The sequence below is a fragment of the Cavia porcellus genome, unplaced genomic scaffold (assembly GCF_034190915.1).
Source record: "Cavia porcellus strain 051 isolate PalLab524CR breed Dunkin Hartley unplaced genomic scaffold, mCavPor4.1 scaffold_16, whole genome shotgun sequence".
Lineage (NCBI taxonomy): Eukaryota > Metazoa > Chordata > Mammalia > Rodentia > Caviidae > Cavia > Cavia porcellus.
In genome coordinates, this window is record NW_026947499.1 from 22,770,997 (window position 1) to 22,783,836 (window position 12,840).

Sequence of the window (12,840 nt, forward strand, 5' to 3'; positions counted from 1 at the left end):
AGCTTAGAATTTTTAAAAAATGTAATGTATTTCGATTCATAAAAAGTTAATAAGGATAGATCGTCAGCCTGCCCATTCTCCCAGCACACTGTGAAACGTTTAGGGTCCTGTGAAGCACTGTGTTCTCCTTCCTGCTCCCACCTGGAACCCCATCAGAATCTGTATGGAATAGTCCTGGGTATAACATATACTCTGCATATGTTATAACTTTCTATAAATACTATATTTTATTCTCATCTGTAAACAGGGATATTAACTGCCTCAGGCTGTCATTCAGTAAGAAGGATGTATGTGTAAATACCTGCTCCCATACAGGCAGGCAGTAGAGATTTAGTGCGGTATTTTATTTCATGTCTGGTAGGGGTTGAGAAGGTACAAATAGGCAAATAGACTGACAGGGAAACAGCTGAATTCCTGGAGCAGTTTTCTTACAGTGCTGGAACTGGCCACCAGGGACAGCTCTGCCCTCAAGAGAATCATGTCTTTAATTTAGGACAGGAGGAAATCTCAGAGTCCCCAGGTGACCCCTCCTTTTACTCTGTCTGTGAGGAACTGTGGCTCAGAGATTCGCAGCTACTTCCTTGGTGGCTCAGGCTGTCTAGGGGCATAGGGCTGACCCTCACTCCAGTCCCTTTACTGCTAGCTCCTTCAGCCCAGGCACAGCTCTGTGACTGTACTGCTTAAGAACTGCTGTCGGTAGCTTTGAGCAACTTTTGTGTGGAAGAGCTGGAGATGTGGAACTTAAAAACAAGGTAAAAAACAAACAAACAAAAAACAAGACCAGACTAGAAGCAATCTTGGTTTGGAGGCTCCTTGGAAGCTTTCTGCTAGTCTTGCTCCACAACAGCAATTTTTCTTTATTCTCTTTCCTCTTTGGTGCCTGGGCAGGACCCTTTAGGAGCTGCTGAGAGGTTCTTCATGGACCAGGAAGCATCCTACAAGTTGTGTGGTCCAGTGGGACTGCCAAGAAGCATTCCTGAGCAGGACCGTGCTGGGAGCCGTGTAGAGCGGGAAATCTAAAGACACATCATGCTTGCCTGGGCTCCCTGCTTGGACTTCTGGGGTGGCCTACTTGGGTAGCCTGAGATACCAGTCCTCACCAGTATTTCTCAAAGGGCCTCAGCTGACAGCCAGCATGTGCGCATTATCTGAGGGCACCTGCTACTCCTGTCCCTCAGGTGTTTCTACCGCCTAGTTCAGGGCATCCATCCAGGGTAGTGAGTACCCGAAAATTTCCCAACATCCATAGATAACTAAGATCCCTGCTTCCATTTTTAGGTGCTACTGGCCAAAGTGGCTTTGAAGTCTGCAGAGCCTCCTGGTGGCACTAGGTGGCAGTCTCACCTAGGGGAATTCCATATGGGTGGAAGGAGTGGAAATTAAGGTTTCAGTGCCTGAGGGAACTTCTTTCAAGGTGGGGAAATAAACTGAACAGAGGATTTGTGTGGGGTTTTTTTCCCTCCAGAAATCTATTTATTAAATGTTTGAAATCTAGAAGGCATTTCCCTACTGAAAAGATGTGTGATAGGGGCTGATCTCAGGGCAAACGCATGCTAGGGGCATAGAATGACTGAAAGGGGACCCTGATGGCTAGTCTGTAGGGCAGAGATTCTGTAGAGTTTCAGATTCCTCAGCAGATGGAAGGCAAAGTATGTATGGAACCAGGGCTTTTAATTCACAGATCTCTTCCCTGTGTAATTTGAGCTGGTTGCCATACTGTATTGAAGGGAACCTTGAGAGACTAAGTCTGCAACTATTGGAGGCTTCGGAGAATCAGAGTAGTTTCCTGGGATTTTCCCAGTTGTGGAATTTGGCAATGCTAGGATTCTATATCAACATCTTTCTGTGTTTAATTCCTTTTTATCCTATCTCAGGTCCTGTTTACCAAGAGCTCTGAGATAAGAAGGGATCTGCAATCTCTAGCTCAGAGAAGGCTGGGTTCCATTAGTGGTGTCTGCTGTGGGCACAGGTCAAGAGAACACAGCAAACAGCTTATGTGGTAAGGTATTTGCCAGCCTTGTACCAAAACCTGAAGCCCGTTAGTGCTGGAACTTTAATTTTAATAGGCTCACTCTGCCTGTCTGTTCCCACAGGTACTTTGTAGGTGTAGAATATCATGGAAGTTCCTCAGATAGGCCTTGATGTGTGTTCTCCCCACTGCTGTAGCCCTTGTTGATAGCTCATCACGTAACACTTGCATAGATTGGGCCCATGTGAGGAGGAACGGTGTCTGGGCTGTGCTGCACTCATCACTGGGATCCTCTTCCAAAGTAGCCTTGGGCACTTGACCCATCTCTTCAAAAAGCCTATTAGGAGCTGTCATGTTCCAAATATTGGTTGTTTTAGACAGAAAATACTAAGTAGTCAGAAGGAACTAGAGCTGGATTGTGGTTTAGTAGTTCAGGAAGAAAAGCCTTCTGAGGCCATCTGACTGTTGTTAAGGTGGCTACATAGACAAGAATGAGACAGTGACACTGTAAACTTTTTTACATTTCCTCTAGAAAACATTAAGTTGTTCCATTTTGTCTGTGAGTTTGCTGAGTGACTGCTGGCCATGTGTCTGGCACCCACTGGGGGTTGACTCAGCCGTCTAGGGCCCTGTAGTCCAGGGAGATAGAAAGACATCCCACACAATTTTCATGAGCCCTGTATTTGGAGTGAATGACCATCTGTCTTTCTTTTTTTCCATTTTAAACAAGTTTATTTAAATAGCAAGACACTTAGATGAATATGATCATTATGTATATCTAAAATGTACAAATAAAACCTGATTAAAGAAAAAAACAAGTTACTTAAAGGGAAAACTGCGATTTTTTTTTTTAGAGTGATTTACTCCTAAAGACAGATTGCCTTACATGTAATAGCTATATATAAAAAGTTATAAAATTGTCCTTGGTTTTACAGTGATAAATGAAAAACATTAAAATTCTCAAGCAAGATGGGCAAGGATTTTTATAGTCTTTTCTGTTAAATCAGAAAGAGCAAAATAACTTGTAAGATGAGCATGCCACGAGTGGAAAGGGAATTATCTTCAGGAAGCCAGTATTTCCTCATCTCATCTCCATTTGATGTCAGTCAAAACATGTGATCAGCCATTCAGAAAAGAAATGCAGTATGTTTGTATACATGCACGAGATCCTTTATGTACAATAAAGGAACAAGGAAGGAGTGAATGAAATTATGCTGAGAAAACAATACTGTCGTAGTCAGAATGTGGTGGGACCAAACTGCAGTGTTCTAGTTGAGAATGTAGGTCTGTAAGAACAGAGTAGAAAACATTAAGTTTCTATTTAGAGTTGTTGTAGTTCCCTCTTTGGTAGACACCTCCTGTCTGCTGCTGGAATACATCAGTTTTGTCTTTGTCCTCCATTTCCAGTTGTGCAGGTGTGCCTGTTGCGTTGGTTGGCTGTCCCCCAGACTGGAATCTGATCTGCCTTAGCAACAAACACTGCTGTGCACTGGAGGCTTTCGTTTGTTTACTAAGTGGTGGGTGCCTCTTACCCTGCACCATAGTACCATCCACCACCTTCAAATTAATATAATGATTGTTCTCAGCCTGGACTCCTTTGGGCTTTTTGTGAGGCTTAGAGGGTCCCCAGTCTTCTCAGCTGCTGCTTCACAAAAGAGGTACCAGGTCCACCCCAATTGAGCACACCAGCCACTCCAGAAGCCCAGCAAGGAGGAAGTGGCAAGTGGTGAATGAGGGACTCGCACCCCCCCCCATTGGAAATTGAATTCAGGACCTTGCCCCAGGCAGGCTGTTTTGTTTTGTTTTGTTTTGTTTTGTTTTGTTTTGTTTTGTTTTGTTTTGTTTTGAGACAAGGGCTCACTGTAGTTCAGGCTGGCCCTGAACTCACAGTGTAGCACAGGCTGACCTCAAACTCACAGAGATTCTTCAGTCTGCACAGACTGGGATCACGGGTGTGCGCCCCCACAGTGTTTCGGAGCTGCAGGTGGAACCTGTTTAACACTGTTCTACGGCGCTGTTTGCTTGCTCCACAAATCTTTTTGTGTCTGAGCTTTTGTCTGTCACAGTAGGCCAGCCTGGAGGACAGGGGAGAGGGTGGGAGAAGCAAGTACTTTCACACGTGAGGCGCCTTCAGGATTAGAAAGGGTTGCTAGAGGTGGCTTTTTGCTTAGTCCCGTGAGGCCAGCCCTCCGTGAAGTCAGCGGCACGAGGGACTGCTGACTAACTGGGAGGGAGGAAGTGTGAGGGAGGCGGTAGCTGCCGAAACCATTCAGGGGCTGAGGACGGGTCCCCCAGCCTTACGCCGGCTTCTGAGGGGGTGGCCGGCCCGCCCTGCTCTGCTGAAGCTTGTGGGACAGCGCCTTTTGCGGGGCGGGGCGTTGCCCTGACTTGACTGGGTAGGGCTGGGCCCCTGCCCGCCTATTTCCCTTCTTCCCCAGTGGCTCCTCCTCTTAAAGGAGCCCTGGGGCGCCCCAGTCCTGGCTAAGAGCTCACAAGCAGCTGTGGCTTTAACTGCTTTAACGGTGTCTGGTGTCACTCCTCCTGCCTCCGCCCCCACAGCCCTAGTGGCTGGAACCGGAGCACCCACCACCCCTGAGCTTTTGGGAGCCTGACCCAGACGGGTTAGAGACCAGAATCCGGAAGCAAGCCGGAGCAGGACCCTTCTGCCAGAGAGTGAATCCCTGGGAGCCACAGGTGACTTACAGTAGTGGGCAGTTTCGCAGGGAGGTGCCCTGCCCCGCTGTGCCCTAGCCAGCTCGGGGACTGCGTTTGATTCTGGTGGGAGTGCCTTTCTAGCACTTTTCGTGGCTGCCGGTTGGCCCCCTGGGCCTGACGCACCTATTTGGATAGTGTTGATTAAATTGTGGCCTTCTGTCCCTGTCTGATCACAGGACCCAGGCCACATGAGCTCACTTCCTCCCCGTTCTGTAACATCCTCTGCTTGCAGCCACGGTGGCGGGAAGTGAGGCCAATACCGGGAAGCGCTGTCCTCACACAGCCTGCTGCCCTGGGTTCCCTAGTGAGCCTTTTCTCAGTGCTGCGTCAAGGTCTTAGGGACCTGTCACCGCAGAGACACGGAAGTATCCCTCTCCATCAGGAGGCCCATAGGTGTCCAGACTTGTCTCCCACCATGTCACCACCTGAGGGCTGGAGTGCAGGTAACACATAGCTTCTTTGTAGTGTTTCCTACAGGTGCCAGAGCATCCTTTTCTTTGGGAGACTGAGGGCTCAGTAGAGCCCTATCCTAGGCCACTGATTTGATGAGTCCTTCTCTGTGGCCCCTTACCCACAAAGTACCAAGATGACTCAACCATTTTGCCAAGAAAGAGTTCATTTTTTGGTCCCCTATTTGTGAAGTTTTATCCATTCTTAGCCCTGGGAACATAAGGGAGGAGGGGTTGGTCTTGCTGGGTGGTCCTGGCTGTAGAGGGGAGTGATCCTGGCCCACTAGAGTGAGGTGAGGGAGTGTGTGGGAGGTGGTAGTAGACATTTGATCCAGGGCACCAGAAGCTTGTGCCTACACCTTAGAGGGAGCGACCTTGGAACTCAGGAAGATTTATAGTAGGTGGCAGGAGTCAGATCTTGGATATCTGTGGCTGGATAGGTAGAACTACAAGGATCTGCGTGGTCAGGGAAAGCTTTGTGGGGAGGGGGAGGATATGACCTGGCAGTACTATTCCTCTCACTACCTGCTATTTCATCTTTGGTCTCAAACTGGAATCCACCCTTGTCAGAGCTAATCAGGTCAAGAACAGAGCCTGTGTACATCCCCCTGCACACTGCCCACACCTCCCGATGCCCGCATGCTGTCACCCATGCAAGTATAGGACATAGTAATGGTCATAGTCTGGTGCATTCACTCAGCTCCAGCTACAGTGCTCCATTCCACTGTGGGAGTCCCACTGGGGGACGATGGGGACAGTGCTGTGCTGTTGTGATATGAGTCACCAGGTAGCATGTGCTGAGAGTCAGTTCTCATCCACATGTGGTCGCATCAGCCATTGCTTCCTATTTATAGGAGCAGTGCTGTCCTGTGGTTTGGGCAACCCTTTCAGAACTCATGCTAATCCCCTACTTTTCTTCTTCTCAGAGGCAGGAAACCTCTGCCCTCTCAGAGTATGGATTTACTCTTCTGGAAAGTGAGATGAGGCATTGGGAACTGAGGTGGAAATGAGGGTTTCTGGGCAGCTTTGGTCTGACCCTCAAGGGAAGTGAGCAGGAGAAATTTCCCTGATGACGAAACTGAGACCCAGAGAGCACCTGTGACTTGCTTATCCTTTCCAGGGGTGAAGGAGGGGTGGGGGTGAAGCAGGGCAGCCAGAAATGGTTGCCCACCACAAAGTTGAGTTTTGTATTCCAAGGGCCCAAGGTCATAAACAGCTTTAAAGGCCCATGTCGTAGAAACTTGCCTTCCCAGAATATGCTTGGCTCTCTGCAGGAAAGGAAGACATCAGCATCCCCACTGCACTCAACCCCAGGCCTCCCTCTTTGCATGTTCCTCATTCAGGCCTGAGTAGGTGGCCTGAGTAGGGTAAAATCTCTGGTTTTGAGCCCAAGGCTGTCACAGGTAATTGGCAAGTGGAACCTGTATGGAGAGGCTGGAAGCACAGCTAGCAAAGCAGCAGCTCTGCGTGGAAGATGAGGCAGACTGTTAGGGGCACCTTTGCTTCCTTCTGCAGCTCTGGGCTACTGCCCACCCTACAGGACCTGTGGATGGTGTTTGGGAGGAATTCTTTGATATCTTGTTCTCAGTGTCCCACTTTAGAAGAGAGAGAATGATAATGACAAGGACTTGTGCCTGTTCCTGCTTTCCCTGTGGTCAAGTTCAGTTGGGTGACCCAGCTCCTCAGGGCAGTTATTGCCATCTCTCTTGGTAAGACCTTGAGCTGGTTCCATTGAGCTTCCTCTGTAAGGACAGGAGGAGTCCTGGCCTTTGCATCCTGGAGGGCCATCTAGCCTACCAAATCCCTGGTATCAGAGGCCTCTGGGCTTCAGCAGGGCCTCACGTAGACAGGCAGGACCTGGGAGAATGAAATGCGAGTTCCCACAGGTGTCTCCTTTGAGAACCTGTACGTTTTGACCAAGCTTTTGGTCAGTTTTGTGGGCTCCTGCCTGACACATTCAGTGCCATTATAGTGTCCCACATGGCAGGACTGTAAAGAAAACTTGGTGGAGGCTGGGGGTCATAGGGTCCCCTCCTCCCCTCCCACTCCACAAGGCCATCCTTGTCTCCCCGAGAATCCTGGTGTGAACTCAGCTCCACTGCCCCCAGCCTATGCATTTTAGAGCAGAGAAAGAGCCTCTTTCTGTGGAGCCAGGCACCAGGCTTACCCTGACCACTCAGCATCCCCTGGGGCTGTTTCCCTGGCCACTGGGGAGCCTGGGGAGCCAGAGAAGATAGTGAGCTCCATACTTAGGCAGAATGGAGTAACCTGACTTGCAGATCACTGTGTGGCTAGAGTGTTGTCAAAGTTGAGGCCTCTTGCTCTGTCACAGTGTGTTAGTGGTATTAGCTGGTCCTTCCGTGATCCAGTCTCTGCCTTAGCTAGTAGCTCTTGGGGCCCACATTTTATAGCGACATGTACCTGTTCCATTCCCAGACCCTGGTTGAAGTTGGAGGCTGGGTGGAGTGAGCTCACAAGTCAGCCAGCTATGTCAGCAGCCCACATCCTTCCTCCTTACCTGTGTCAGCCCACCTTACCCCGCCACCCTTCACCACCTTGACTGCCCTGGACTGAGACAGCAACAGCTGTGGAATATTTGCTCTTCTACCTCTGTTATTTATGCAGTGGGAAGACCTTATCGGGGCAAGGTGGTTCCTGCAGGTAGATAGCCAAGGAGGAGCTAGCCAGTGTTTTTCGGAAGCAGAGATGAAAAAAGCAGAGCAGAATGGTGTGGCCTCCTCCCAGGGCCAGGCTGGATTTTTCCCGAGGCCACCCAGGTGCACAGCTTCTGAGGAGGCCCCAATAGGGTCAGAGGTATGGGGGTGGTGGGGGGGGGCAGCTAGAAGAGAGCTGGAACAGACCTGATGCCCAGGTTTTAACCAAGGTACCTTGTTTGGCAGCCTGCTACTTTCATTCTTCAGATAGTCCTTTGTAACCTGAATTGAAAATGGGTCAGGTCCTGGTGAGGGAGGAGCCACTAGCCTGGAGCAAAGGGCTCAGATTCCCACCTTGTTCTTTTAGAGCCCAGTGGCGCCCAGAAGCCCTGGCAATGTCTGGTTCTCTTCCCTCCCCTAGGTCTCTAGAGTATGTGGCCCCAGGGTTCCTCCACCTTTTGCCTTTCCATCCCAGTTAAGGGTGTGGGTGAGCTGGGCACTGTAGCTCAGCCTTGGGCAGCAGGGATCAGGCAGGTTGCCAAGCAGAATGGGCTGAGTGTAGCAGCTTCTGCCGTGGGTTGCAAGTCTGAATAGGTGACTTGAGCTGGAGGCTGAGCAAGTGTGTGACCAGTACCTGTCTGTTTACAATAGCCCTCACCATCCTAACTTGTGTCCTGTGAGTGACCAAGACTGAGCCAAGCCGGGAAGCAGCGCCACCAGCCATCAGCACCCCTTGAGAAGTGACAGCACAGGAAATCCTCCAGCAAGGGGGGAAGGGGAGAAAGGAAGGAAAAACAAAAGGCGAGTGAGCGAGAGCGCAGGAGCTTTTGCACCGCCTCCCTGTGCCTGCCCACAATGTGTCAGTCAGAGGCACGGCAAGGACCAGAGCTCCAAGCAGCAGCGAAATGGTGAGATGCTGCCCGCCTCGTCCTACCCCTACTGTGCCCGCCACAATCTCCGGAAGGTCAGAGTTCATGTTCACCGGCCTCGAAGTGGAGGTAGCAGTGGGGGACCTGGGAGTCAGCCCCCGCGGCTGGAAGGGCCTGGCAGGGCGGCCTAAATGCTCTCAGTAAGAAAGCCCACTTCAGGTATTTAAGCCCCAAGGAGGGATTAGTGGGGGGAGGTGGCCCCAGGCTTTTGAACTACTCTCTTGGCCCTTAGATGGAATTTCTCCCCCTGCAGACCTGTCAGGCAACCTAGAAGTGGGGCTCCCTGTGACTCTTCTACGCATTGGTCTGCTATTCTAAGGATTGGTCTGCTATTCTGCAGTAAGCAGGGCAGGGAAGCCCCTGAGGGACAGCAGTGATTTGTCTTTGCTTGGCCCCTGCCACCTCCCCAGACCTTTTCAAAACATAATAGATGGAATGGGAGAAACAAGAGAAACAGGGCATCTGGTGAGCTGTAGGGATGCAGCCTCCTGCAGAGCAGAACCCTGCCTGCCTTTGCATCTCCTGTCTCCGGGTGCTGGTGGCTCAGCTCTTCATTTGTTTAGCTGTTAATGCTCCGCCAAGATGCCCCTTTGTTCCTTGGTTTGCCCAGCACTTGGAGAGCAAAGGGCTCAGCTTCTGTTGAGAGTGCAGGTGCTGGTGACAGCTTACTGTCCAGTTGAATGTGGTCATTGATGAGAAAAGTGAGGCCAGAGGGCATTCTTTGAGTGGGTGGCAACATATTCTGATGAGTACACTGAGGCCTCAGGAGGATTTTTGAAGCATGTGACAAGGGGACTTTGTTTCTGCTCAGGGGCCCAGCTTTTCCAATTCTAGGAACCTGAGGCTGTGTTGAATGTCTCAGGTTTGTGCTGGTGGAGTTGGGTAGAGGATCACTTCCATTGTTGAAAAGAGAAGCCTGGGGTCATGTGTGTGGCTTCAGCTTCAGTCGCCTAGCTGAGCAGGTCATAGCACCATGGTACTGTGCACAGCTGTGCTGTTTGGACTCAGGTCCTGGTACCTGTGTGGCAGAGCTGTCCTTTATGCTCACTCTGGCCATGGGAAGCTGAGGGTATGAGGCAGGCTGTCCACCTTATTTTTCTTGTCCTGGAACCTTGAGGCTCTTGCAAGGGCTCTGTCTTTAAAGTGCCTAAGAGTTGCACCTAAACTTCTCTGTCCTGCTGCCCCCATTCCCAGTTCTCCTCAAGTAAGTGGCAGGTAGGAGAGACTAGGACATGAGTCAGCCAGAGAGGCAGCCAGGTCCTTTACTCATACGGACTGGGACATGGTGCTTATGCCCTTAACTAGCTTCCATTACTCCACTGGAGGCAGCTTGTTGAGGGTGGGGACTGGAATGGCAGTGGTCAAGATGGGGTGCTTCTGGGTCCCTGTTAAGACCCCAGCCCCTGACCTTGGCTTATGCCCTACAGGTTGCACTTTCCCCAGCTGGCCCTGCGGCGGAGGCTGGGCCAGCTGAGCTGTATGTCCAGACCTGCCCTGAAACTGCGCTCCTGGCCCCTGACTGTTCTCTACTACCTCCTGCCCTTTGGTGCCCTCAGGCCACTCAGCCGTGTGGGATGGCGGCCTGTAAGCAGGGTAAGTGTACATATAGACTCAGTAGCCCCAGCCCTGCCCTAGGCAGCCCTGAGGGGTAGGGCACAGGAGAGACCAAGAAAGGGACATGTTGTCAGAAGTAGAATTAGTGGCTTCACCGATGGATGTTTGCTGAGGAGGTATCAGTGCTTGGGAAGGCTAAGAGAGTTTTTGAAGCCAGGTTCATTGGTGTCCATGTGCACTGAGTATTCAGTATCCCTTGTTTGCTCCTTGCCTCCTTCACAGGTGTCACTGGAGGCTCTGCTTCTGGAAAGAACTTAGACTGGGCAGTCAGAAAATGGTGACTTTCAACATTCAGACAGAAGAGAACTTAGAGGCAATTTTGAGAAGCATCCAAATTCCTGGATGTCAGGGAGGAGTACAGGAATGGGACCATTAGGAACTAGGTCCTTGAGGAACTAGAAGACTGCAAAGGTGCTTAACCTGGGAAGGATCCAATTAACAACAAGAAGTCCCTGGAGGGTTCTCTTGCCCTCAGCTCCCAGGCAGCTAGACCCCAAGTTGAAAACCCTGCTTCTGGGCCCTTAGGGTCTGGATGGGTATCACAAGCACTTAAGGACACTGGTGCGTACTGGACATTAAAGCAGATGGTAGCTGGTTGCCAACCATGGCCTAGGGCCTAGTGGTGACAATCCTATGGCATGAGTGCTGCAGCCATCTGTTATCACTGTGAGAGTTCTAAAAGGTTTGCCTCACTGCCTTAGGGTCCCACAGAAGGCCTGGCCACTTCAGGTGGTTGGCATCAGTTGGAAGATATAAGAACAGTACTCTGAGCCACTAACTCAGTATCTCAGTGATACTGAAAGTTATGAAATGACTTGTTCAGCTTGGAGTTGGTTGCAAACAGCAGCACCAGTCCAAGGCAGTTCCCACCAGGCAGTGCCATCTGATGCCCAGCTCTTCATAAGAGCTCCCACAAGTAGGACTGGTGCCCATCTCCAGGTGCTGTAAGCAATTTTTCTCGTCTCCAGGAAGAGCCCTAGGTGCCAACTGCTTCATTTACTGACTCAGGTACAGGGTGTACCTAAGTGCCAGGCCCACTGTGGGACCTCCAAATGGGAGTGATCTCCATGGGCTTCACCAGAGGTCTCAGCTTCTTGGTATCAGGAGACCAGGCTCCAGCCAGGGCTGATTGCAACCGGGAGTTGACTGTTTTAGGTTGACTGGACCAGGGAGCTCTGTATTTGGACTAGCACTGAGAATAACAGGCAGGGGCCATGAGCCCTGCTAGTTCTTCTTAGGCCATCATAGAGCAGCTCTAGACAGCAAGTGGCATGTTTCTTGTCTTTACAGGCTTCTTGATGTCAGCCCTCTAATGCTGGCAAGGGTGACACAAGGCATCTTGGGCTTGGAAGACATGGGTGTAGTAGATCTACGTCTAAGTGCCCACCTGTTTCTTTGAAGAAAGGATGATGTCCACTTTGGACTGTAGACAGACCTGTCCCATGCTCCTAGGAGCCTCCTGCTCTAGTGGTTTGGGATATGAGCGATCCAGACCAAGGGCAGCATGCCTACTCTCCTGTCTCAGACCTTTATCAGGTCCATTTATGATGTCCTACTTTCTTTTCCTTCCTTTTTTTTTCCTTTTCTGTCCTTTTGGCTTTTTGATGCAGGCTTTCAGTGCAGAGTAGGCTGGCCTTGAACTTACTTATAGTTCAAGCTGGGCTTGAATTTACTTAATAGTCCAGCCTAGCCTTAAACTTGGAATGATCTTCCTGCCTCAGCCTCCAAGTACTGAGATTAAGGTGTGCACCATCATACCTGGCATCTCCTGTCTTCAGGCAGTTAACACTGTTTGGCCCATCCCCCCTACTGGTACTAGTGCAGTTGTTCTTTGACTTTTGTGTAAAATGAATAAAATTACCTGTTTTGTGTTAACATGTAATCCTCAGGATACGAGAATGTTCACCAAGTGCAGTCTGGTTCCTAGTGAGAAACCACCACATCACAAAAGCAGCTTGGGGCCCCAAGGCCTCCTGGGTTGCTCCTTTTGGCTGTTTCTTTCCTGAGGTGGAGGATGGGATAGGCTGCCACCTATACTCATGACTCTTTGGAGCCTAGTCAGCTCAATTCCTTGCCTTGTAACCTACAGGTGGCCCTGTACAAGTCAGTGCCAACACGTTTGCTGTCACGGGCCTGGGGTCGCCTCAACCAGGTGGAGCTGCCGCACTGGCTACGCCGGCCTGTCTACAGCCTTTACATCTGGACCTTTGGGGTGAACATGAAGGAGGCTGCTGTGGAGGACCTGCACCACTACCGAAATCTCAGCGAGTTCTTCCGGCGCAAGCTGAAGCCACAGGCCCGGCCTGTCTGTGGCCTGCACAGTGTGGTGAGGCCCATCTCTTGCATCCTCTGGAAATGGCAGTTTTCCCTGTATGTGAACCAAAGCCCAGCAGCCCCGATTATATGTAGCCCCTATGGGCGACTCTGCAAAGCTGACCCTCACACCGTCCAGGGTTGTGGAGCCCTGGGTGCTTGGAGGATAAGGTGAGGGTCACTAGAGGGAAGACTTG

At 50.7% G+C, this 12,840-nt stretch overlaps 1 protein-coding gene across 15 annotated transcripts in view; it reads left to right on the top strand.

Annotated features, from left to right (window-relative positions):
• The window catches only part of Pisd (phosphatidylserine decarboxylase), a 46,993-nt gene that overhangs the window by 31,260 nt on the left and 2,893 nt on the right, over window positions 1-12,840 (top strand). For 3 of the 15 annotated variants that reach the window (XM_063225914.1, XM_063225922.1, XM_063225915.1), the window contains 2 exons: window positions 10,144-10,309; window positions 12,420-12,656. In XM_063225914.1, coding sequence (XP_063081984.1) covers window positions 10,144-10,309; window positions 12,420-12,656 — 403 coding nt within the window. Of the gene's footprint in view, window positions 1-1,979; window positions 2,000-4,481; window positions 4,664-4,915; window positions 5,128-8,438; window positions 8,876-10,143; window positions 10,310-12,419; window positions 12,657-12,840 lie in introns of those variants that run through there. The other 12 variants (XM_023560983.2, XM_063225918.1, XM_013141853.3 and 9 more) reach the window with 10 other exon arrangements.